Consider the following 27,192-nt stretch of genomic DNA (forward strand, 5'->3'; position numbering starts at 1 on the left):
GACGCTTCGAATACCTATACCGGAAGATAGTTAGGACCTAGTTGTATAAACAAAGAGAAAATCTGGGAAAGAAAATGTGTGTATAACCCTGGAACTTTCCGGGCAAATCGATACTAACCGTCCAAAATAAATATAAATACATAGTAAAGCCGTGCTTAAAAAAGCATAAATTTTTCGGGTCCTATGAACTATATGAACTGCCACAAGGTTAATGCTTACACAATCTAATCATCGTATAATTATATAAATTCAATTAGAAATCGTTGGATAACTATCGACAAGCCAACATGTTTCAACATACATGAAATTCGCGTGTTCAACAGCAACAAGAACAACATACACCGTGACAAGGTTTTGATTCTGCTATAAAGCACCGCGGCAAAGCTACTCTTCCAGTTTTTAAACGAATTTCGAGTAAACCCCGCAAAAATGGATTATCGCTTGCGGTTCGCACTCTTCTACCCAATCGTAGTAATATATTTACAGTTGCAGGCGGCAAATGCCAATGACCGCAATATTGAGCTGAATTCCTTTCAACCGATGTCGGAGTACGACGACACCTGGGTGGGTTGGGATACTTTGCGCTTGAAAAAAAAATCGCGCAAGGAATTGGGCATGACTGGCGATGTAAAGATCAACCAGAATTTGGGCAACGAGCAGCAGGTGCGATAACGTTTTTTTACATTTTGAAAATTATTATAAAATTTTAATGTTTCAGGTTTCGCTGCATATTTACAAATACGATCGTGAGAGTAAACGACGCGGCCCGATTGTGTTTCAAACGCAAAAACCTTTCTGTAAACTAGCGGAGTCACTCGAGAGCACATATGATGGCATGGTAAAAGCATCAAATTTACCGGAAAAGTTCGAGTGTCCATTTCCGAAGGTAAATTGTAGTGATTATTTATGATTATTATAACAGTAAATATATATTTGCCACTTCAATTTGAACGAAAACGCAGTTACTTCATACAAGAAAAAGAATAAAAGTGGAAATCAGAGAGAGAGATAGAGAGCGGAAAGAGAGAAATACTTTCTTATTTAAAGTTCTAACTCGTTCTTATTAGTGGCTATTTTTTTAATGTTTCTGTTTTCCATCGCTTTGTTACAGAACACCTACACCTACAAGGATTATATACTCGATACCGATATCCTTGTGAAGGACGTGCCGAATGGCGATTATTTGATTGTGGCAGTTTTGAAAAATAACGGAAAGGCTGTTAGTGGAATCGAAGTGGATGTGACAGTTTCGAATTAAAGAAATAATTGCCTCGAAAATGTTTTTTATCGCACAAATATTATTTTATTAGAAATAATAATTATATGCTAACTAATTTTTGACGTTTTCATACATATACATCTTTATTGAGTACAACTATGTATTACTGCTGCTGAACTACTTAACGACCTTTATAGATAAGAATATTGTGAAATTCAAATAAAACATGTAATAAATGGAATGTCTTTTATATTATTGAATATATGCTATGATTATACATATTTGATATTATCCTACAATTAATCACTATATTTTTTCTGATAATTCCGTTAGCTCGAGTATATTATTAAATCTGAACGCTCATTGTAAGGAACACTTTTTTATTTGACGAGATATCTTCACGAAATTGGGCACGGATTATTTTTCCGATCACCGATACAAACTCTGAACAAATTGCTTAGATCGGACTACTATAGCATATACGAACTGACCGCTGAAAATCAACTTCTATGGAAACTAATTTATCTGTGAAAGGTATTACTATAGAATGGAAGTTAAAGTGAATTTTATTTGGCGTTAAAAATTAGCTATATGATTTTACTACAGATTTTTTAAATTGCACATAAGCACACACATATGGTACACATACATATTTTCATATGCAAATACGATTTTTTTGTATTTATCCTTTCTCTTTGAATTTACAGCTATTCAAAGTATGTATTTCCCTTGCTAATTTTGCCCTTTCAATGCGTTTATTTAACGTTTATTGTCCGTTGTTATTTGTTATGGCTATATAAATATGTCTATAAGTATGTATTTATTTATGTATTTTATATTTTTTATTTCTTTGTCATTATTTACAGTTCATAGAAATCCAATTAATTTTCATTCAGTCCGACATTTTAATAGCCACTTGACATTTTCCATTGGATCGCCGCGTTATACACACAATGAACACCTGGATATGTACATATGTACTCATATATGAAAAAATCAGCAATTAAACACCAAACAACCACAAAAAAGTTCGCATTTTTTTTAAAAAAATGCAATGATTTTTGTGCTCTTTCTTTTTTAGTATTTACAAGTGTGCATGTCTGACCAGAAGTGCTCGCAATGAATTGTCTATACTTTTTACCAATTTCGCGCAGCACTTCAATATGCTTGTTTATACATACTACTTATATATGTACAAATAAATTCATATTCACATATGTATACAACACAGGGGGCGTACTTGCCACCTTCACATTGCAAGTAAGTCAAAGAGCAGCAGCATTTTTACCAGCACAAATGCACATACATACATATATTATGTACATTATAAGTTGGCTTCAAAGTCGTACACTTATCCGTCAAATACTATGTTTTATTAAATGTGTCAATATTTGTTTAAAATTGACGTGTCTGCATATTTTCAGTTGCATGTATAGTTGTTAATATATATAAAACACCGAGTGTAGCTTTTTCACCAGAATTTTCCATCCGAACTAGCAGCTTCAGTTGCTCAAGGCACATCGGCATATTTACAAACATAAACACAAATAAATTATATATGTTTAAAACACGCACACTTGACTGCACATTGCATTTCTACAACTTTTTGGTTAATTATTTATTATATGTTTTAATAGTTAAATTGTTAGGCATTTCAATTTATACAAGTATCAAGTATAAATCATGTCATTAATATTTAAACGGTTCTTTCCTCTGCTGTCACCTTCCTTCTGCTTACACACAGGGTGGCGATCATTATAAAAACGATCATTCGAGTTAAGCAACAAGTTTAAACTCACACCTTAATTCTCCTCAATCATTGTATCTTTATAATTAGAACCGCCTTCTTTAAAACTTTCGTCAAAGGTTTCAAATAAAGTTACTGTAATTGATAGGTTTTTTTAATTATTTATTTATTGCTACAAAAAAGTTTTTTTTTAATAAAAAAAATATTAAAACTGCATCTGAGTCATGCTGTTTGAAAGGCATTTTTAGCGAAGAAGGTGTGAGAGCGGACATTTCAAATAGTACGGTAGACGAAACAAAACGGAACTGCTTAACGGGATCATACGTGAAAACTTTCTTATTTTTTTGGAATCCACACAATTATTTATGGAATATTTTACTTCATTCGACCATAAATTACTTATCCACATATCACACATTACAAATACAAACCAACCACAATTACTATGAGTAAAATGAGTGCGGCAGAAAATCGAGAAAATAAATATCTAATCAAACCAAAAGAAACCTCATGTATGTGCAGCAAAGCAACAATGCAGCAGCTGAGCGCAAATTCGAGTAAAGTTGCAAATACAAAGGAGATGAATGTTGCCAAAACCCTGAACTGATGCAACTCAGTGGCATGTGACCAGCCAAACTGCCATAGCCGGCGTAAGTGGCTTGTACACGCTGGTAAGTGAAAAGTTTCTGCCGACATTTTGGAGGCCATTTGTTGTATTGTATTTATGTATTTAAAACAAAAAGCATTTATTTCGAAAATACTCGCACCATCAGCAGTTGAGAGTTCTCAAGTAAACTAGTAAGAAACAAGTGTAGCGGCAAGACAATCGACCAGCCAGTCAGACAACACAAAACGACGATTGTAATGGCATTGAAAACTTGGCGCAAAACTTCATTTTCAGGAATTGTACAATGAGTTGATAGCGCAAAATAAGTAAGATAATGAAACAGCGGGCAGAAGAAAACTTGTAAATTCAAATAACCGGATGCGATTGAGCGCTTACCCAGCAGTTGCTGTTGAAATGTAAGTAGGTGTTGTTGTAGCAGTGTGAGGATTTCAAAGCAATGGGTGTTGCCGAATAGCTGCAGTTGATGGTTCGATGAATTTATTGCACGCAAGAAAATTACAAAACTGAATTTTTGGATTTAGGTATGAGAAGAATACATATATGCCAGTATGAATGGAAGGTATGTATATATTGCCGGTAAAGTGTTAAGGTGCATCAGATAGATGTTTATGATCACAAAACAAATGTATGTATGTGCGTACCGAATACATAGATTAACTTCTATGCATATCTGTAAATATATAGAAATATTATATAAATACTTATACAACTCCATAAATTATTCAGAAATAAGATTTCAGCAAATTTGCTTAGTAGTGACGGTTAACTCGTAATTTAATTTTATTAATACCATAAAATTTACTTAATTTTAGTATTTTATAGTATAATTTTTATAGTAAATTACTACATTTATTTTCTTAAATTTATTTTCCTAATATAAGTTAATTTATTAATTTTTAATAATAAATTAATTAAAGAGTCTGCCTCTTCTCCCCTACACCGCCATTAACCACATATGTGATAAAATCTACACAACATGTCTCCTCTATACAATTTCGCATAACAAGTAGCGCCATCTATGTTTCAACTTGACGCGTAGTACTCATTTCAGTTGTAAACAAAACGCTGTCAAAACGTTAAACGCCAGCTGCGAGCCCAATCAGCTGTTTTTTGCTTCACTCAATTCGTTTACATTTTTGCTAACCTAAAATTGTTTAATGTTTTTTTAACAATAAGCGTAGTTTTGCCCGCCTTAAATTAAATTTTTTGTTTATTGCTGTGAATTTAAAGTGAACTTGTGTTGTTTCGTGTATACGCTGAAGTGTTTTAATAAAATCTGACAATGTTCAACGCCAGCACGGACACGTTGAAACTAAATCAAACCGCGATGTTTGCGAAAATACGCGCCGGTTTGCCGGTGGAGCGCCAGTACACACAAAATTTGCTCGAATGTAAGGATGATATTTTGTACGCATGGGACTCAGAAGAGTGCTGCTTATTGGCGGTGAACTGGCGTTTGGCGGCCTTGGAGGGATTCGAAGCCGTCAAATATCAGGTAAGAGTGAAATGGTAAAATAAAGTATTTCATGTTCTGTATGTTCGCAGAAACAAAGTGATCAGTTCACATTGTTGTAAATTTCAATGTTTAACTTCTATTTTTGAAAATGGCATAGTTGTTGCTGTGTTGTGTGTCCTTTGCTAATTTAATATAATTTACAAGTGTTACGAATCTTTTTAAATGTAAACATATAATATAATATGAATTGATCTGTGTATACTTACAAAAACAATAACAACAAATCATTCCCTAATATATTTGTGTTTGTGGTCACTTTACATAAATATAAACTTCGAAATTTAATCAACGAGCTTAAATAATCTTATTCTGATAAAATATAACTTAAAAGTAACAAAGCAACTTAAATTTTTATCTTAGAGTACAACAATCGTTTTTTTTTTTTTTTGAACGTGTATAAATATGTTTGTTTAATACAATTACTGATATACTTGTAGTAGAAAATTAAACATATATAATCTGACTAAACATTTTTAGGAAAGAAGAAGTTTTAAAGTGGCAGAGGGCAGTGAATGGCAATATAGCTCCATGACATATTGAATGCAATATATGTTTAATAATCTTTTGAAATAGAGCTCTTAAGGTCCTAAGTAACGCACGTTACTTTAAAAGCGCATAAATACACAAAAGTATAGGTATATATATTTTTAAATAATGTCACGTGTTAGTATCCGTTATATGCGGAAAGTAATCGACGGCAATTATTCAACGGCTTAAATATCAATTTTTCTCACATTTCTCGCCATTAAACTGTGCATTTTTTATACAAAAATAAAACCTCCTTCGCCTCACGCTACCGCTATCAAAGTAAATTGGTTTGTACCACGATACTCCCTGTTGGTTTAGTATAAAAATTAAATTTTTTTTTTATTTTTAAACACTATTTTGCTTCTAGCTGTCCTTGTGCAATGACAGCAAGACGCCTTATTCAATGGCATCTTCAATTTCGCGTCATTTCTTTGTCAGCGCCGCTTTGACGCCAGCGACTTCAGGCACTTTGTCACACACAAAGTGGCAGCGATTCTTTTGCATTTTATTACAATTTTTCTATTTAGTATGAAAAAATTCAATTTTTCCGCGCACATGCAAACAAACGCGTGTGCGTTCTTTTGTGTTGTTGTGGCGATGAGTATCTGCCACCCCTTCACTGCCTGCGTCCGGCATACTAACTTGCACAGCACATTTACTGCCTCATCTATTTAATACCATAAATAATTGCTTCTAATTAAATATGCTCAAATGAAAATGTCCGCTTTTTTTCTTTTTCGTTTTTTTTTTTTGTTTTTTGCTAAATGTCATTTTTTCAATTTTTCGCACCCGTTTGCTTCATTGTGTGCCTTGTGCTACAGGCGCACAATACTGCTGCTGGACGCTTTGGCTTCTCAGTGCTGCAGTTGACGCGCGCGTGATGGAGCGAATGTCATTCGAAATGAAATTTAAGTTCCAATTTGCGAGCAAAGCGAAGAAACAATTACAAAAGCAAGCAAAAGCAGAAAAATTAAACAAAAACATTTAATACAAAAGGATAAAAAGTGTGAAATAAAAATTGCGGAAGTTAAAAATTAAAAAGAAACCTAAAAATGTAACGCAACAGCAAGTAGCGCGGCCGCTGGGCGCTTAGCTTGCACATGGCACGACTGTATGTGTGGCGTTGACGGAATTTAATAGTTTTCAATTAGGAATCATTCGTTTGCAGACGATAGCTTCCCTCCCCCAACCATCGTTACCATTTCGTTGGCGCCTCATCCGCTTCCTGCGCCTGTCAGTCAACGCTTGACGCTTCTTCCGCGTCGACTGCCTACTTCCTTTACGCTGTCTTTCAGCGTCTCTAAGCCGGCCTGCTTGCCTACACGTTCGCCTTGTTTCAAGTGTCAACAAATGAAGTCACGATTTTGTCGCGCACACAATGCCCCTCAAACACCCTACACTGCCATCACCTGCGTTGCACTTGCTAGCGCTAGCACTCTTGCCACCTCAGCTCATTTGGCATTCACTATTCTTTCAATGACTGCTGACAGCGCTTTTCACGGCATTTTTTCGCGCCTTGCCGTTTATCGTAAATTTTATTTTATTTTAATTTCACTGCAATTCGTTATATTCTCAATGTTTCTCACACTTTGCACCCCGACACTTAATTGTTTACCTTTTTTTTTTTGTTTTTTTCACTTTATTTTTATTTGTGCACTAGCGGTCGCGCCGTTTTCTTTTCGTCACAGCACTGTTTTGCTTGCAACAGAAAATTCTTTATTGAAATGTTCGCTCTGGAATTTGTCACGTGACACTCATTTGCAGCAAAAAAATAAAGAAAATAATGCAAAAATTACCGTTTTCTTATTTTTTTTTTAGCCCGGGACTAGTAATATGGCGTGTAGACTCAAATGTGGCTGTGTTTAGTGCGCGCCACCGCATTGAGTGTCAGCACAATTGCTGTGCTGATTATAAGTGGCATGCAATGTGGGGTTATTTTACAATAAAACTAAGGAAAAAAGGAAGTCATAGTCTATTTACTCCACCCTTAATACTAGGTAAAGTCGAGTTCTAATTAAAAGCACTTGTTCCTATTGAGTTTAACTGATGCTATTTTGTTTCGTAAATTCGACTTTATTATCTTAAGCAAGAAGATTCTTAAACGTAAAAAATCATAAAAAACTTAGCATGACTTATGTGGTTGTTGTTATTGTTGTAGCGGCACGAAACCTCCATGAAGTAATTTGGGTACACGCTGCCGAGGAGACAGTCCTTGGCCGAATACAAAGCCGGGTCCGTTCCGGTTAAGCACACTCGACTGTCATAGGAACAGAATCTTTTAAGTATCTGGGTTCGACTATTGGTTTGACACAATGCACTCCTCTCTAAGGAGATACTGCCAAAATACTTTCGTAGAAATTAACCTTGCAGTCATCTGTTTGGAGCGAAACTGTCTCCTAGGACATCAAAAGATCATCGATATTGCACGCTTTACCGACCAGACTATCGCCGCAATGAACTTCAGGCATGCCTTCTCCGACTCCCTCTCAGTGAATGGCCTACTTGGAGTCAAACTACAACCCATTGCAGACGAAGAGCTCGAGTTGCCACGAGAATCCAAATATATATCTTGCTTGCAATGTGTGCCCGCATGACTCTAATCACTTCTTTGTCTGCCCAATGAATCCCACTCATCAATGGTCCGACTCCGAAACAGCACGTTTCCTGGGCCTCCCATTGGATGATATTGATGACAACTAACATAAGGCTTACCAACTTAGCTAGGTCTAAATAACCACTACAACAACAACAATAAACCATTTGATAATATTGTAAACATTTTTGGGCTTCTCAAGTAAGAACAAAACTCGTTAGAAAGCCTACAACTCCCAATGGGTTTTATGCTGCTACAACAACAAAAATTCATTTCAAGTTCTATGGTTTCCAAGTTGGAAAATTGGCTTACAATAAAACATCTGATTAGACAGATGTGCCTAATATATTTCTTCCAATACGCCGAAATTGAGAGATTCGCAACTATTCCTTCAACAAGTCTCGGAAAGCTAAGGTTATTCTGTATCAATGCAAAGATCTTGTTTTCTACATTTGACAGACCCTTAAAACTCGAACTCTTGTTTAAAATTAGATCTAAACTACTACGTGGTTCGTTCTAAGGCTTTCATTTGATCTGAAATTAATTAAAGGCTAGTCATTGGATTCTGGACGAACTGCGTTCCCAAAAAAAAATCCTTCCAAAATCTTCTAAGCATTAAATAGTGAATAATTTCTGGTATGTTCAGGCCGTATTGTCTCTGAAGGTGGTCGAGACTTCGGCGTTTGAAAAAGTTATGTGGGTTTTAATTGCTTCTCCGAACGTCTTTCGGATGATAAACATTGAACCGAGAGAAAAAGATCGAAGAAATAGTGAGATAAGTGAAAGAAGAAAGAAGAAGAGAAAGAGACAAGTAATAGTGAAATAAGATTAAGAGAGAGTGGCAGATTTTTGCATACATGTTGTTGATGGATACATACGAGTACATATACATAAAAATTATTCGAGTAATTTTCGATACATAGAAGCTTCGGTTGTCGGGTTTTCTTACAAGCAAACACTTGACATCATTCACGTGGTCTAGCTGTACCATCATTCACTCTTCCTGTTTATAACAAGCTCAGAGTCAACTGATGAGTAACGAAGAGCTGGATTTGCCTCGTAAGATTCGAGTAAGCCGTGCACAATTTTGGTTAAAATTATTTTATTTCTGGTCTATCAATGAGAGTAAAATTTCCAGAGATTGTATCTTCGAGTATTTTATTTTCGGTTTAATTTCTTTAATAATATATATTTTTTAACAATATTCTTCTTTAAATTCCATTTATATATGCGAATATTCATTCTTATAGCCCTTTCCCTCAATTACTCAGAAACAAGCCAGGTTTTTGGATAATAGTTCCCTTTTGATCAATAGCAATTCCTGTTCCATTGAAATTCTAGAATTGGTATTTAAGAAAGTATGACGAATCATACTTCTAAAAAAATTAAAATTACGACCTCAATGAAAAGAGTTAAGCTTCAATAATGAACCTACATACATTTTCTCATTAATTCAATATTTTATTTAATATTTCCGCATGCAAACAACTGCAATGAACTGAATGCTTCGACAATGCAGCCAATGATGTCAGCCGCAAAAAAAGAACTCGAAGCAAAAGAGAAAAAAAATGCGTTTTTAATGACTTGCCGCATGCCAAGTCGCTACCAAACGACTAATTAATAGAATTCACTCGAGAATCGTGAATGCACCGCTGCATATGGAGACTTAATAATAACCTTTAAAGAGCATATTTAATTTTAACTGAAAGGAAAAACCGTTATACAGCTTTGTTAAAAAAGCATTTTCGTCTTGAAAAAGCGAAAATGTAAAACTCGCGACATTATTGGCAGCTCAAATGATGATTATATAAAAAGGATATTATTAATACTTATGTATTTTAGTATTAGGTTGGTTCTAAAATTTGACGTACAAAATTATAGAAATAATTAAAGCAAGAAAAACGTTGTTGAGAACAGCTGTTCTTTCTGGTGAATATTTTAATGGACGGCTTGATCTAAAATAATAATAAAAAACGCAGAAATTTGGTCAAATGAAATTTCCACATATATTTCGAAGTCATGATTATAAATCTTCTCATCACCTAAAACTTTACCATATAACTATTTTCTATAGGACTTTTAGTTTTGCTAGAACTCGAGATACACCTTTTTGAACCCTTTAAAATTCAACCACGCCCCTCCCCCTTCTTTTCCCGACCATAGATCGCCCGTAAATGATTTTTCCTTTAAATTTTTTTTTATTTTCTCTTCCTTTTCCAATGGCTGTCCAACTACTCTGCATTTTTTTCACGTTTTACCATTTTCAAAGGCTTCTGCGCTGCTCTGTGTACAATTTTTGTTTAAGTTTCTCTAATCAATTTTCATTTTGAATCAAATTTTATATATTTCAACACGATTTTTTACCAACAAAAAATATCACATCACTGTAGGTAGAACTGTTAGTGTACGCGAAGGCTTTTAGATACTATTGATATTATATATGTATTAGAATTAATATTTAATATAGAATTTTACTTTATATATCACTCTCTTACTCGTATTTTGATCAAATCTAGAACAGTGCTAGTCTCCGTATGTAGGAAAGCGTTCAGACAGATCCTCTTGCTTCTAGGATTCCTAAAGTCTTCCTATGGTTTTCCTTCAAGCTGCTTCCATATTAAACTTATATGTATGTTAGCGGAATCGCCGGAAACTGCAAAGACGATGAGCTTGCTACGGAGGGCGCCCTTTTACCAATTTCATCCGTTTGTAAGCGAATCGGTTTTCCAATTTCCTCTTGCGTTCTGACATTGGAAGTATGGACTTCCAGTGAGCTCAACAAGCGCTCGTCAGCAACCAAAACTTGTGCGACTGCGCGATCCTTCTGGCCTAGAGTGATCCGTAAGAGGTGCTCCCAACTACTAGCTCCTGGCAAAGTCCATCTCGCCGCAATCGAGGTGTTCTGACTGGACACTGTCCAATAGGTTCACACGCATTTTGTCGAACGCTCTTTGCCGAAGCTGTGTGGAGGTTGGTGAGGTAATCTTGTCACTTTCGACTCTATTGTCTGACGTTTACCAGACTGAGATCGAAATATCTCGGTAGACACAGATTTGGTGAACCTAGCGTAGTGTCTAAAATTGATATTAATCGCATTAATAAATTTGTCGTAAGCTCAAAACGCTTCGTCGATCTATGCGGTCTGGTGATCCACTTTTAGGAATTTATGGGTAATACAAAGGACAGATATTATCTGTTCGAATGAATTCCATTGATTTTGGATAAACCCTACGTTAGGTCGGGATAACCAACCTCTAACTTTTTCCAAAGTACCTAATGGAATATATTAACAATAATTAGATAATAGAGACTGTAGAATTTAGTTCATTCCTAAGTTTTATTCTTACTAAAGGATTATTTGTAGTAGATCATAAATCTCAGTCCGTTCCGGTTATATAGATGAGACAGTCGGGGGGAAAAGTTGAATGGCTAGGTGGGTTATGGTTTAATTTTTGACCGAAAGATTTATTCGTTTTCAGACTTCGTTCCGTAGATATGTGGTTTCAGAACACCTCAATGAGCTCTAGAAATTCAATACTAGTGTACTTACTAAGTAGGGACGAAAAAACTTCAAATAATTTTTCGACAGTCATTTGTTCATGGGCTTTTCTTTGATCTTCAGTATTTAAATAAGCAATTGATACGATTTCGCAGGAAAGTTTTTAACCACTTTTGTGAGTTTTAGACTTTTAGCTCTTAGAATTACCTAAACAGTTTCTTTATCATCGCCGTTACTGGAAACATTCCGGCGCACCCTCGTAATGTGGTTAAATGTCACCTCGGTTAATTAATTGCACCCATTTGTATGCATTACAAACTGCCAGCGAGTATACGAATAAGTAATTAACCATTTGCTACTACTATATTTATGAGTAGATATTTATGTATGAACTATATATGTCTCTGGTGCTCCTCGGTTACAAGTACTCAATATTTTCTGGTCACTTACAAATTTGCCATTTTTTATGTTTGCAGAAATATTTAAAAATGTCAGCGCTAATTAAATGAAACGTCATTGTGTGTCAATGCGAGGCAGAAGTTAGTCACATGCTGCAATTCGTGGTACTTGAATACTGCAGCTGTAGAGACAACTGGAGTGTCGTAGACAAAGCGCTGATTATTAATTTATTTCCACCAACATTGCTGCAGGCAGCTGATATTTTGTGGTTTTTTTTCGCGCTCGACGGTCATCAAAAGCAACAGCATTGCTGTCTTCAGCTTCCTTGCTGCTTGTCAGCCACGGTGGCAACGGTATGCGTCACTCTCACATACCTTAAACGCTTCCTCTCACACCCTTACACTCTCTCTTACACCTTAAACACTTTTTCTCTCTCACCTCGTTGACATTTTGGCGCTTCTTCAGAACGTCACTGTCCGTTTGTCTACTTTTTGTGACCGCATATCAATTTGTATTCCTTTCTTTTGGTCCTTCTCCAACAAACCATGCTTCGAATACACTCCTTTATGAGTCATTGCATTTTTGTAGCTTCGTGTATGCAAGCGCTCGAGTCTATTAACCTCAATTTTATTACGCGACACTCATTTGATATGCTGCCTCCTATGCTATCTCCTTTGCAATTCCCGCCAGCTTCATTGCTGTTGTTAAATAAATAGTGTTTGACTGGGAGAAAAAATCGAAAAATGTTTTTCATCATTTCTACCTGTCGCCATTGAGCGCTGCAGCCATATTTTAAAATGCAACGTCATTGCTTGCACATTTTTATGCGTTGCGCTTACAAATCACTGCGCCATTCAAAGCTAACCGCATTCGAGCATCGCGAACTCTTTTTTTAATTCATTTGTCCACTCATGTGGTCCATACCCACCATTTGGTCCATAACTTAGTCCCCTTCGTGCTTTGGAAAGTTTTTTGATTTTCATCCATTTCTCTACTATTTTTGTCCGTACCCCACTGGGTCCCATGGTTAGCGGTATTTGCTTAAACTAACTTCTTTCTTTTTTTTTTGCTTCTCTGGTCTTCGCTGACGCTCTCAATAATCAACCGGAAACAATGTTTACAATTTTTTGCTTGTTACATGTCCTATTTGGCTGCACTGCGGCATTCAATTGTTGCTGTCGGTCCATCGTCGCCGCTCAATGTTCGTCGAAAAGTATTGAAAAATCTCCAGACAGCATTTCACGTTTAACTTTTTGTTTACATTTTTGTTCTCCTGCGGTCATAAAGTTAATTTGAAAAAAAAAAATCGCGGGCTAACGGGAGCGTATGATTGTGCGGTTTTAACCTCAGCGGTACGGTTCAATTTTTGTGGCTTAAAAACAACGCGTGAATTATTTTCCCTCAAAATTTTGATACTCTCTAGCCGCAAAACTTAAACAATTCGACTTCACTTTTACTCATTTTCACTACACATTTACTTTTTTCAACTTCACATTCTCTTAACTTCACTTCACATTCTCTTAACTCCACTTCACAGTCTCTTTACTCCACTTCACCTTCATTTCATTCCATATTCACTGCTCAAGCACGCAACTCCGTTAACATACACGAAAATCGTTCGGCCGTTGCGCTTCGTGAAAAGGGTTCAACTGCGAGCGCAAAAAATCCAGTTAAAAGTATGAAAGCTAAAATTTATTGGCCATTTTACACTGTCGTACTGTTATTTATTTGTTTTTACTTTATTTTTACCTTTTTTGCGATCTCTTTTTTTCAAGTTTCCCGAACAAAGGTAATTTATAAGAAAATTGTTTGCGCAACCACAGCCTGAAAGGTGGTTAATGAGACACAGACACACTCACCCAAGTTCAATGAGGCCAATAAATTAATAGAATGACAGTTTTGGGCAGTTCTAACCTCACAACCAGTTCCGCTGTCTAAGATATCGCATTGTTTTATTTTAGACGGGGTTGGCTGATTACTTTCGAATTTTTAGAGAAATGGAATCGTTTTTAAATCTTAAAAAGGAACTTTAAGTCTGTACGTTTCAAAAATTTTTTTATTGTTGGTAATTTTGGTAGTAGTCTGAATACAGTTACTTAAGAAAATAGGCCTAAACTAGTCCTTTTGAAAGCTTTTATGCAGAGCTTAAAAGCACAGCATTGTAAGTTTAGTATACCATACTCCCTAAAAGTTCCCTGCTACGAAATTATATCCGGCAAATACAACCCTTTCATTGATAATGAGCCATAAAGAGTTTTCCCTCAGCATAGATAACCTAGATGTTGGTAACGCCGTTATGCAGAAGAATTCTACAGAACGTTCTATCTCCGTAATTCAAAAATATTTGCTGACCATGCCTAGAGCATTTTGCGGTAAAAAGGGTTTAAAAAATGCATAGGTTTTTCGTATACGCTTCAACCAACGTTTTTTTTTTTAGTTAAGCTCAATGCACTTACCTCAGGTTTAAGTCTCTCTAGTTGTAAGGGCTCTAACTGGAAATTGTACAACTGGCATCTATTCTAGAAGTTGCATAGGAAAGTCATATAGGGGAATCTGCAGGCCTATCTATCTATCCCATCATTAGTCGTATTTGCCGTCCCAGCTGACAACGTTGAGAGCTTTGGAAGTTAGCCATCTCAAACGGTTGAAGGCTGGGCATTTGCAAAACTAATTTTCCAGCGTCTCATTACCCTCCGCACTGTATGCCCTGTATTTTGTCGACTCCAGTCTGCCAAGTTTCTGAAGGTGGGATCGTAGAGGCAGGTGCCCTGTGAAGACCTCTAGTAATAGTCGGCTCGAAGGACCATGTCTATTTTCCAACCCTTTGGAAGTATTACACTCACCACTCACACTTCAATATCGTTTCGCAATAATTGAATACACTTGAATATTTCCTATTCTTCAGAGTGTCCAGAGGTTTTTGTCATCTGAAAATTTTGACTCCGGCTTTAGAATAAATATGTATATATAAATATATAATAACAAATAATCTCTAATTCCTGACATCTAACGATGCCCCAGCCTCCATATTCACCAGACATGGCTATGTGTGACTTTTTCCAAAAATAAAGAGCCGTCATTTTACAACCAAGCAAGATTGCATCAAGAGCGCATCGCTAAAAGAGCTAAAGACTATTCTAAAATCGAGTTGAAAAGTTGGTCGACAATTGGAAGGAGCGCTGGCATAAGTGCATAATATCGAATGGGGACTATTTTTAAGGCGACAACATCAATGTAGACAAATGTTTAAATTTAGTTTAAATAAAAAGAAAATTCTCGATATTTTTTAGCCACACCTCGTATACCTATTTTAATAAAATATAGACCTTTCAAAAAAAAAAAAACAACCTTATATAAAATGTTATATCTTATTTTCAAGTCCCTTAGCTAGCTTTTTACTAACAAAATATTCCTTTTCAATATTATAAGGCGAGGTCAAGCGTTAATTATCAAATTTAGTTTTATTTTAAATAAATTGTAACCAATCTTGATTTTTTTCAGCCAAAAAATTAGCAAAGAGTCGTTATAAAGTTTATTATACGCTTCAACTATATTTAATGAATTATTATGTGATATTACGCCGTGGATCTGACCGTTTGTTTATGATATGTTAGTAATCATTAGAAAGTGAAGTGATGGATATGATTGCGGCACGGCACGCCAATACTGTCAAACTTCAATAGTAACTGTACACAAAGACTTCCGCTCCTTTTATTCATGATGTCACAAACTCATATTTTTGTCTGTCAAACTGACTTCAAAAAAGGTAACGGTACGAAATTGTCGTATACTTTTTTTCTAATGTTCTCATTTTTCAATTTTATGCATCTTCTGTCTAAAAACTTTCGATTAACCCCCGAAAAATTTAACGTATATATTCATACCTTGCAGCTTATCACGAAATTAATCGCACAGCACGAATTTGTGCTCGACAAAATAATAAGCAACAAATTTAAGTGTCATCAACACGAAAATAGAAAAGTGTCCTTTTCATCTGTTAATAATAAAAAAGAAATAAATAGCAAAGGGTTGCCACGCTATATATTTCACATAAAATACACACATACTTCAATAAGAAATGCCACTTTGGTAACCAAAAAAATCATTTCCTTCACACTTTTCATATTAAAAAACCATAAAGGGTACTCAAACGGCAATGAAAGAACACGCAAGCGACCGCAGAAACCTCGAGCCCATGCACAAAAATTACCAGCACGAAAAAATGAATGCTTGCTTTGGAGACAAACGGCACTTCCTGTTGCATGTGCTCAAGACAGGCGGCGAAAGCGTTTGCTTCAAGCATTCGCAACGCCTTTTTTATTGCTTTTTAATAACACAAAAGCTAGTGTGACAGCAGAAAGAAAGAAAAAATTGCAAAGAAAACGGCAAGAAAATTGGCTACAAAAGATGCTAATGATTTATTTAATCGATTTGCACATATGTTGCCAGTTGCACATTTATCTTGCCCGACGCCCACACAATTAAAACACGCGTGTGTGTGTGTGTGCCCTGCCATGTGACACATGACCTGTGAATGCGGTCAGCCACTCAGTAGCCCCTTTGTGCTTACCAATAAGTGTCATTCCTCGTTTTTTTATGGGCTAGGTGTTGCTCGCCTTACTATGCATCCTGTTGCATGGATCACGGACTGGCAAGCTGTTGACAAGGGTTACACAAAACATAAAATGAGCATCTTAGGCACGCACGCACTCAATGGACCGGGTCACGCTAGTTTAAGTGAAAAGTAATAGTTAACTAGCAAAGCAATTTTTTATTGGCAATGAACAGCGTTGGCTGGATGGTCAAGCTATTTTGGGGTCGTTTAAGGTTTGACCAACAGAAACCAGCTGTTGATTAATACTAGTAAACTTAGTTTGCCTTTAGTGTAGAGGTGGTCGAGCAAAGGATTGCAGGATAATGGTATTTTCAAAGGTTGTGCGATTGCTAGCAAGCAGCCGAAATTGGAAGCTGTTCATATACAAAAGTTTTAAATCTCTGAACTTCCTTCAAGCAGTTAAGTTTAAAGGGATTGGAAATGAAAAGAAATTAAAACTTTGTATAGAAAGGGTAAACAAATTAATACAGCAATTTTGAAAATTTTTGAAATATCAGAGGGTTGCTTAGTTTTTTAATAAAAATGGTAAGTTGATAGAACTTAAGTTGATATTTGGCTTATCCTGCTTTCAAGTGAGCTCCAGCTAGACAACTTTTAGAACATTGTAAATTATAAGAGGTCTATTGAAAATAAATCCCAAAATTTTGCATTAAATTGAAGGTTTTATTTGGCGTAATTAAAATGATCTGATTTTGATGAAATATATACCGTTTTGTTCGATAAATTTATGACATTTTGAAGGTAATATCATAATGTCACTTCCATTAGAACCTTCATTCCCATTAGCAACAAAAAAAAAAAACTAAGACAGTCGCTTTTCATAAGCTTCTTTAGGGAATATATTTCACCAGCAAAATCATTCGCCTTAGACAGGAACAGCTAATAATACTTGGTGCCAGGTCTGAACTATAAGGAGGATTCATCAAAACATTCCAAACAAGCTTTCGATGCTTCTAGCGAGTCAGTCTGGTCTGGCAGGGTCTTAAAGGAATAGAATTCCTCTCCTATTGCCAAATTAGGTTGCTTCTCAGAGTTGGTTCAATTGTTCACAGAGCAGGTTCGAATTCAGAATTTGATGGTAGAAGAGAAGCTCATAGTAAAGTATTATCTGCCAAGCCCCAAAAACACATAGCAAAACCTTCTTGACGGTCAATCCTGGCTTAGCCACCGTTTGCTCCGGCTCACCGCGTTTCGAATACAACCGTTTTCGCTTGACATTGTCAGAAGCGACCCGTTTTTCATCACCAGTAACCAACTGCTACAGTATTGGATCGATTTGTTTGCGATTCAGCAGCGATGCGGAGATGGAAATATGGTTCATGAGAACCTCCTTTGCCTTTATCGAAGAAAAGCTGTAAAATATAGCGTATTTTCACTTTTTTGGTATTCATATTTAACGTTGTTCAAACAATACTGAGTTTAGTAATCACAAAACTGTCTGAGAAATTTTTGGAGTACGAAATCTCAGTAACGCCATATAGCATAATCCAATCGCACAACGCGAGATACATATTACTGAAGCGATATATTGGAAAAATTTCCTTTCTACTAGCTCAATTTCTTTTACGTAAGAACATTGCGCCGTTTCAAAAGTTAAAGCTCCAAGGTTTTGACATCTCCTGCATGCTGCCGGCTCCACCCTACCTAGTGTTTGCGGAGGAATTTTTGGCACTTTTTTTTCTGTATAGTGGGTTATAGATTGAAGTTTTAGAAGCCAGCAGTCTAATTTTCTTGGTTACATTGTCGATCTACCCAAAGTTCGTTAGCAAGATTTAGTATGATGTCGAATCCGTTAAGCGTTGAGCCTCGGTCCAGTTGCCTAACACTTGGAGACGAGTGCCTGTTAGTATTATCCCATATTTTACTTGCGTATTTATTAGCCGGATGGAATGAAGACCTGATAAAGAAGTCATTATGTAGGGAATTTTGATAACGCTTTTCACCTGCTTCTTGACACTTGTACAGAGCTCATAAACCATCTGAGTGCTTAGTCCGCTTTTTGGGATCAGTGCTCTTTCACAAAAATTCAACAAGAAAGAACTTTGTAGGGCTCCTTTTGCAGTTTTACCTTCTTAATAAAGATTCTATTTTGGATAGAGCTAGAGCTTTCCTCACGTATCGTCGTCGTTTGTTAAGTTCTTGAGCCAGAACCAGATATACAACTTTAGCTATGTCGGTGTCAAGCAGCTGATAAAATATTTTCGCAACACTTTTGTAGAAGGTGTTTAATTGACAGCTCTTGGCCAGATTAAAACCTTTCTATATTACGGTTACGACGTCGGAGTCGATTTGTGTGGGAACGATTTAACAAACTCATAGTCCAACTCATTTTTGTTCTTGCTCTGAAATTCTTTGCATATCTCAGGTTCAACTCCTGCTATTACATATACGTATCAAGTGTAGGTACATTCCGTTAAGCGCTAAGATCACACTTAAATGAATGCTCGCACTAAAATGAAAATATTTCCTGAAATCACCCCCGGTATTAAGCAATTAAAAATACTCTCCACTTGATGGATCGCTGAAAAATGTAAGCCTATCCTTCCATCGTCTAATGTACAAGCGATCTCATAATATTTCCGGGCTAGAAATAAATATTAACAAATTTACTTTTGACTTCTCCGCTTCGGTTAAGTAATTTGATTCATTTCCGTTGATTAGCAGCCGGTTTTTTCACACAAATTGCACAGTTGTGCAAACTTTCTAAAGTGGAAGTCGCCACTTTTCCGGTTTGTCATACGCAATGTAAATAGCGCTGCAAGAAAAAATAAGAGTAAGGAAACGTTTCATTAGGTTTCACTTAATTAGATTTTTTGCGAGCATACAATGTTACAACAGCAACACTGATGGCAGTTTGATGATTCGTGCGCACCATATTATGCTGTATACTTTCTAACATACAGTGACAGTAAAAAAAATAGCGCTACGGTTACTGCTAGTTATCTTGAAACACACAAAAGTGCAAACTTTTTTCCTATTTCCCCTTAAAATAAATTTCTGAACTGCTTCCGAGTTGTCAATCTTTAGTCGATTAAAAATCACGATCCTATATTTTCAAACAGAGACAGAGTTCCTCTCTAAGCACCATGAATACTCTCTACAGAAAACTATTTTCTAAGAGAGCAACGAATCCAAGATTTTCATACAGCAAGAATGCTCTAATATTGGTGTTCTTGCGTAAAGTTGTGGACGCCTTTTTTCTTATTATATTGTAAGTACTCCAGGCCGGAACTAGAATCGGGATCAATGAAAAAAGAGTTGACAAGGAAGAAATACCATCTCGTTGAGATCTGCATGAAGAAATAACCCAAATATACTAACCGAGTGGCCAAAAAGTAGTTCGGAGATCTTTAGTCGCCATAGAGTAGGCTGGTCTCAATTCGAGAATTTGTGGTTTGAGGCGGAGCAAAGAAAAGAACAGAAAGCTGCTTATACTGCTAGAACCACCACTAGTGATGCACTTCCGTCGCTGGCTGACTATGAATAGAGCAAAATTTGAGAAAATTGTGCAGGAACCCTGACGACTCCCCGTTAAGGCTCAAACTCGATTGTTTTCGTTTCGAACACATCATATCGTTGCAAAGCAAATCACGGGGGGATAGTTTTAACCAATTTTCCTACCTTTTGATACCATTCTTATCGAGCGCTTGGATTTTCAAATAAACCTCAGTGTCGGCAATTAGCTCTTATTCGTAGTTAATATTATAGCTAACATTCTCTAAAGGTTTGCGAACAAAGAAGAGTCGCTGTAGGCCAAATCAGAGGATTACAGTAGGGGCGGAAGCAATTTGAAGCCCAAATCATGCATGTTAAACATCGTTTTCGTTAATTGGCGACACGGTGTATTACCACTCTCCAAAAAGTTTAGATATACCTAAATATTCATGAACATACGCCGATACATACTTTTTTTGTCTTTAGATTATCAATTACCTTGATTAACCTCATTTTAGGAACATCCAAAATCATTTTGTCTTTTTTTTTAATCTATTCCGTAAAATCCAATTTTTGGGCGTGTCCTGTACACAATGTCTTCGAAGCCACTAAAGAATAGTTTGTAAGCCACCAAAGAACATTTGGTTCACTTGGCGCAGAGCTCGGCTAACATTTGTCAGCTCACTTTTTTGATTTCAACAAAGTTTTTTGTACCTTGAACGGGAACTTTAAGTTTACCACGAAGTTTGCAAGGCCCAGAAAGAAACGTCGGAGACCCTGTAAAATATATACATACTTGTAAATGATCAGCATGAAGAGCTGAGTTGATTTAGTCATGGCCGCTGTATATACCCAAACTAGTCCGCAGTTTTTGAGATAACGGTCTGAAATTTTGCACACGTCCTTTTCTCAGCAAGAAGCAGCTCATTTGTTGAGACCTCGGATAAATATAGCATATAGCTGTTATACAAACTGACCGATCCAACTCAGAGCCTAGTATGTAAAACTTTTTTATTTGACAAGGTATCTTCAAGTATCAAGACATCGCTGCAATCTTCAAAGAATATGATCGGACTACTATAGCATATAGCTATCATTGAAACTGGCCGATTAAAATCAGAAAAAAAATCTTTTTATACCCTTTTATACTAGTATAAGAAATAATAATAGCATCGGTGCAGCCGAAGGTAACACTTTTTCTCATAGATTTTTTTTTTCCAAAATACCGAGATGATATATCTCACTATCAATCATTGTTTTCTGTCTTTTTTCAAGTTTAGCTTTAGCTACAAAATATATACTTTTTTTTTTATTTAAAAATTAGCTCTAACTAAAGCTCATATCTACTTTAAATTCTAGTTTCTCCCTTACATCGTAAGGTTTTAAACTTTTCAGTCTTTTTCGGCATGTAAGTGCTATTTTTACCGCCACTTTTTTGAAGATTGGCTCTTTAACAATAACTACTTTTATTTTCTGCGCGACTGTAGTATATCTTCTGTATGTGTATTTCTAGTATTTTCGCGCTAATTTTCTTAACTCATGCCCTTTGCCCTGTACTTTTCGAAATTTCTCAAAAAAATCACCAAAAATGACTGGCTCTCCGCCCATCACCGTTCCCTCGGTGTTGCTAATGCGAGAAAACCCATTTAAGTGATAAAAATCACTAACTCGCTTTACGTGCCCACCTCTTCTTCTTTTTCTTTTCTTTTTAGACCACACAACTAAATAGTGCGCATGTAATTAAATAATTTAATTTAATTATTGAAAGGCAGCAAAGTTTACGAGCGCCTTTATGCTTTTGACCATCATGCAAGTGCGCACACCCATGTCTTACCTAATTTTTGCCTTTACCATACTGTACACTTTTTACATATTTTTGTTGTTTTTGCTTTTGCTATCTCATCTACACACGTGTAAAGTTTGCATCTAATTAGTAAAATGCTTGTCTATGTTGCACGAATTGAAAATTGCATGTGTCAAAGCAATTATTTACAAGTGCACGCATACACACGCACATATATATACACGTAAACATGCCGTTAATGTCATTTTATTTGCACGTTGCAAGCTAGTTGAGGTTATTATGTCAGCGTATGATTTTTTTTCATGACCTCTCGAAAGTGGTTTATGTCATTAAAATGACTGATAGTGTTACCAGCGTTTCTTTATGGAAATCTCTCGAGTCTTCATATAGATTTTTACAACTCGGAAAGGCGTGCGTCATTTGTGTGTTATAAAAAACTAGTAAAATCTTGTCGTAAGTTGGTAGAAAAGAGTATTTTGCTCTATTTTTACTGCAGCGCTTATGTTCTTTGGTACTCCTCTTCTATTTCATGGCGCTACTTGTGAAAAATGCTTGCTGGTAAAATATCTTCTTTCGGCACAACTTAATACAAAGCATTTCTCTGTTTAAATTGTCTAACTTTCATCATTATAAAGTTTCTATGGTTTCTTAATATGTATATTTCCTTCAATCTTCCACGGCACTATTCCATATGTTGTCTATGACTCCCTTAAAATCAGTTCCTCTTTGAATCAATACTACCTTTGTCATGTATCCTCTCGTTCGATAACTACTACAAGAATCTTTATCCAAGGGTACTCTTTCATAAGGTCCAGATTGGTTCCATAGATCTTTTCTAAAATCTAATCGAAAGGCTCTCCCATTCAATAACTACTATAACCCACCTTATTTAATGATACTCTTTCATAAGATCTACAAGTTGATTGAATCCTCTTAAAAACAGTCCGCGAGAGCCTCTCATTCGATATCAACGATCTCTTACAAGCTTGTAGATCTTTCATTTATCTTAAATCAGTACCATTTTCAGCGGAATACCTATTATGAAATTAAACAAAAACAAAATGTTTATCTTTCGATAGATTATATCTTTAAAAGCGATCGGAATCTTGTGCTTGTATGCAAAACTTTTTCATTTGACGAGATATCTTCATGAAGTTTTGCATAGGGTATTGTCCAAGACAACGGTGCAATCTGAAAAGAAATTGTTTAGATCGAGTCATTATAGCATATAGCTGCCATAAACTGACATTCAACCGTAGGTCATTATACGGACCATATCTTCTAGTAGAGAAATTTCTTTTTAAGATTTCATCCACGAAGAAGATCGGAATCACTACAGCAGTGTAGGACCTTGCTTTTAGCGCCGTCAGAGATCGCGTGTAACTGGAAAAATATATAACTTTTTCATGCTATTTGCAAAGATTTTTCAGGAAAAAAATTTCCTATGGCTTTAAGAATAACTTCGCTAGCAGGATACACTATCTTGAGCCTACAGTCCAAAAGCCCATTTTATGTAATCCCAATAACGACATGCATGCAAGTATATTTATATTTATGAGCGCACCTTGAGCTGTAAGTTTGAACGGAAGGAGACATCGAGCAGTGTTCTTCTGCGACAACCAAATGGTGGCCCTCGCATTTGTAACTTCAAACATGACCTGCAAAACGATTAGAAACCCTAACCGACAAACCGACAGTTCGGTTCAAGTAAGACTCAAAACACATGTCAGCAAGAATCAATTTTGCTGTTGTTGGTGCGTCAAAACTAAGTATTTCGTAAGTAATTTTTAGGCTTAAATAATTTTGAGGCATGTTGCTGCTTTGAAAATGCTTGACCGGATAAAACACGGATCCGTTCCGGTTAGATGGACCCAACTGTCGAGGGTACGGCTCAAGTGTGAAGGAAACAGCTCGTGTGAAGCTCTGCTTTTATTATTAGTCTTCTAAACTCACCGTCTAATCTAGTGTTATCAACATAGAAGGCTCGAAATAGATTCTTCTTTCGCCTGTATTGTGGCAAGGAGTTTATGTACTATCAAAAATATGTGCACTAGACTTCATCTTTCTAAACCATTATTAGGAATGTTTAGATAGTTACGTACTATCAAATATGCCTACTAAAAGCTTTAATTATTTGGAAACTTAATTCCTGTACATAAATCACCTAATGTTCCTATTAAGAAAATATGTTATTTAGTATTTATTGCACAAAGTAATCGCCCTTCTTAAGTCATTATAAAACTAATGTGTATTTTATATCCATATATCTTTAATGAGAGACCCATGATTTTAACAATTTTATTGCCTACTTTTTAGCGCCATAAGTAATTAAAAAATACATGTGCAAAACATTAAGGGTAAGAAACATATTATCTTAACAAAAATCTATACTTGAAACTGCAGCAATAATTACTACACACGTATCATATAAAGTATTATGTTGCATAGTTACAGGCGCACAAAAACGAACGCGTAACTCAAGTATTATTGTGTGGCACATAATTTTAAATGTCGAAAATGACAAGCAAGTCGGCAGTAAATTTTTGCGCGGAAAAACGCACATGATATAGATACGCATAAGTTAACGGCTTTACGAGACAAAGACATTAAAATACCAAACCCACAGCGTGTTGCTGCAAATCACCTAAAAGTATGCAATACCCAGCAAATAAAATATGACCGAAAAATTATTAACAACACCAAAAGACATTATAGCAAATGAATGTTACCAGCAAATCACCATTAGTCGTTGCTGACACTATGCGAAAAGCTGTTAAAAAGCTATAAATGCGTGTGAAACGGTTAAGCAATGGCAGCAATAACGACAACAGCGCCATTGTGGGTGCTTAAAGCGAACGCCAGTCAATGGTTCGGCGCTTAGTCGATGCTGTTTGAGTTAAATAACAAAGCTGAAATTGCGGCGTTTATGCGCCGAACCCCAGCTGGTCCAGCAAAGGTGTAGCCACGCAGTCTACCGCCAACGCACTACAACGTACGTACGCAAACTGTCACATTGCTCAATATTTATAGTGTATCTTGTTTGAAGCGCGCGTTGTTAAGTAATTTTCCAGCCAGTTGTAGCACAACATTAGGCGCTTTGACGCTGCACATAAAATTTATGCGTATATTATTAGAAGGCAAGCACCAAAAAAGGGTTCAGCTGCTTAGTCGTTACGTGTATACAGTGTGCGCTGGTGTTCTTCACCCACTGGCGACCTTTGAACCAGTCTTATGCGACACCCAAAAATTACCAAAAGCAAATAAATGAAACTTAAAAGCTGTTACTCACTATGCGCCTGAAATGCTACCTTCATCTAGGCTTGTGCTTAACGTCTTACATCCTCAAAAACATTTTACAAGTGTTAATGTTGGCTTTGGTGCTGCTGTTGTTGTAATTTTAAAAGCCATTGCACCACTGACTTTTCACTTTTTAGGCTTTCAGGCTACCTAATCTTCCTGTAACCACCACGCAACACTGCTTATATTTCTATAAAATTGTTTTATAGCATATTTTTGGGTGTTTTTATATTTATTACTTTGGGGAGTGTTACTCATACGCACTGTACGGCCTACTTCTATGTTACAACGTACGTGGCGCTTCGACTTCTTGGCTTAGCTATTCGTATAACTGTTTCTCTCACAACTCAAGCTACTGTCTTGTATTTCTACGCAGGCTTAAATTAACAAATGTGTGTTTCGGCCCAGCCGAAAACCTTCTCTTTGTATGCGTAATTATAATTTTACATTAACTTTTGTTAATTGTTAGCCAACAACAACTGTTGCATTAATGCCTAAGTGTTAAAATGTTGTTGGAACTAATAATGCGTAGCAGTAAACGCGCTCAACCCTGCTGCTCAGGTGTGTTGCTGGCCTCTTATTGCCAATATGCGCCGCCTGAAATGTGTTTTCTGTGCTTTAATTTGTTCGGCGTATGGTTTACTACTCAGCTCGTGCGCGCTGTAACCTCTATGGTTTATTGACTAATCTAAAATTTGTTCATAATTCTATGCTTGGTTTCGTGCTTCAACAGGTTTTGTTCATACATGTTGAAATCTGTTGTTCTAGTAATGGAAATGTACGTGGAATTCTACTCGGGGGAGTTGTTAAAAATATGTGAACACATATAAGCCGCATGCGCTTCAATTTTTGCCATACTGGTGGCAGATAGGTGGCGGAAATCCGTAGCTGTCACCCTTTTCTTCCCAATATTCTGAAGCTTTAGCTATTGAATGGTAATTTTATTTGATTTGGAGTTGAATCGAAGACTAATTTTATAAGAGATTAGCTATCAATTTTCGAAGCTCTTAGGTCACGCTATACTAAACAAAATTTACTAAAAAAGCTTGAGCCCAGAAGTAGCTACATAAAATTTCTATATATAAAAAAATTTTGAATTTAAGTAGCTGAAATTGGTTTTGAATGGTTGAAATTTTGTTAAGATAAAGAGAACTACTTCAAAATCGTGATAACATCTGTAAACAAATCAAATATAAATAAGCTAGTTATTCAAAAATAATTTTTGAGGTTATGAGAATCATTCGAAAATAGTAAAGAAAATAATTTTAAACAAGAAAAACGTTAAGGTCGGTTGCACCGAAAATATAATACTCATCACATTTAAAAAAGTTTCCGTATAAGAACTGGATTTTGATGGACCAGTCTGTATAACAGCTATATGCTATGGTGGTCCGATCTGCACAATGTATTTGTACATTGTTGCGTTGCCTTGGACAATAATCCTAAACAAATTTCAAGCAGATATTTCTCCAAAAAACATTTTCTATACAAGAACTTGATTTTGATCCATAAATTTGTATGGCAGTCATATGCAATAGAGGTCCGATCTAAACAATTTGTTCGAAGTTTGTACCGTTGCCTTGAAAAATAATCTACATAAAATATCGTGAATATATCTTATCAAATGAAAATGTTTTCCTTACAAGAACTTGATTTTGATCGACCAGTCTGTATGGCAGCTGTATGCTATAGTGTTGCGATCAAAACAATCTGTTCGGAAATTGTACCGTTACTTCGGACAATTATCCATTTGTGAAGATATCTTGTCAAATAAAAAAATTTTCCATACAAGAATTGATTTTTTATCGTTCAGTTTGTATGGCAGCTATATGCTATAGTGGTCCCATATCGGCCGATCGGACCAATGAACAGATTCTTGAGGAGAAAAGGATGTGTGCAAAATTTCAGATCG

At 36.0% G+C, this 27,192-nt stretch overlaps 2 protein-coding genes across 2 annotated transcripts in view; both read left to right on the forward strand.

The window, feature by feature from the left end:
* Positions 1-386: 386 nt before the first annotated feature.
* Positions 387-1,460, forward strand: CheA7a (Chemosensory protein A 7a). Its single transcript, XM_014231639.3, has 3 exons — positions 387-663; positions 719-886; positions 1,112-1,460. Exons 1-3 carry the CDS (start codon positions 430-432, stop codon positions 1,256-1,258), a joined length of 549 nt encoding a protein of 182 aa, XP_014087114.1. The 5' UTR covers positions 387-429; the 3' UTR covers positions 1,259-1,460.
* A 3,251-nt stretch (positions 1,461-4,711) lies between these two features.
* The window catches only part of mbo (Nuclear pore complex protein Nup88), an 82,927-nt gene continuing 60,446 nt past the window's right edge, over positions 4,712-27,192 (forward strand). The window contains exon 1 of the mRNA XM_014231610.3: positions 4,712-5,089. Within this exon, the coding sequence (XP_014087085.1) occupies positions 4,877-5,089 (213 nt within the window). The 5' untranslated portion in view covers positions 4,712-4,876. The remainder of the gene's footprint in view (positions 5,090-27,192) is intronic.

The sequence above is a fragment of the Bactrocera oleae genome, chromosome 5, assembly GCF_042242935.1.
Source record: "Bactrocera oleae isolate idBacOlea1 chromosome 5, idBacOlea1, whole genome shotgun sequence".
Lineage (NCBI taxonomy): Eukaryota > Metazoa > Arthropoda > Insecta > Diptera > Tephritidae > Bactrocera > Bactrocera oleae.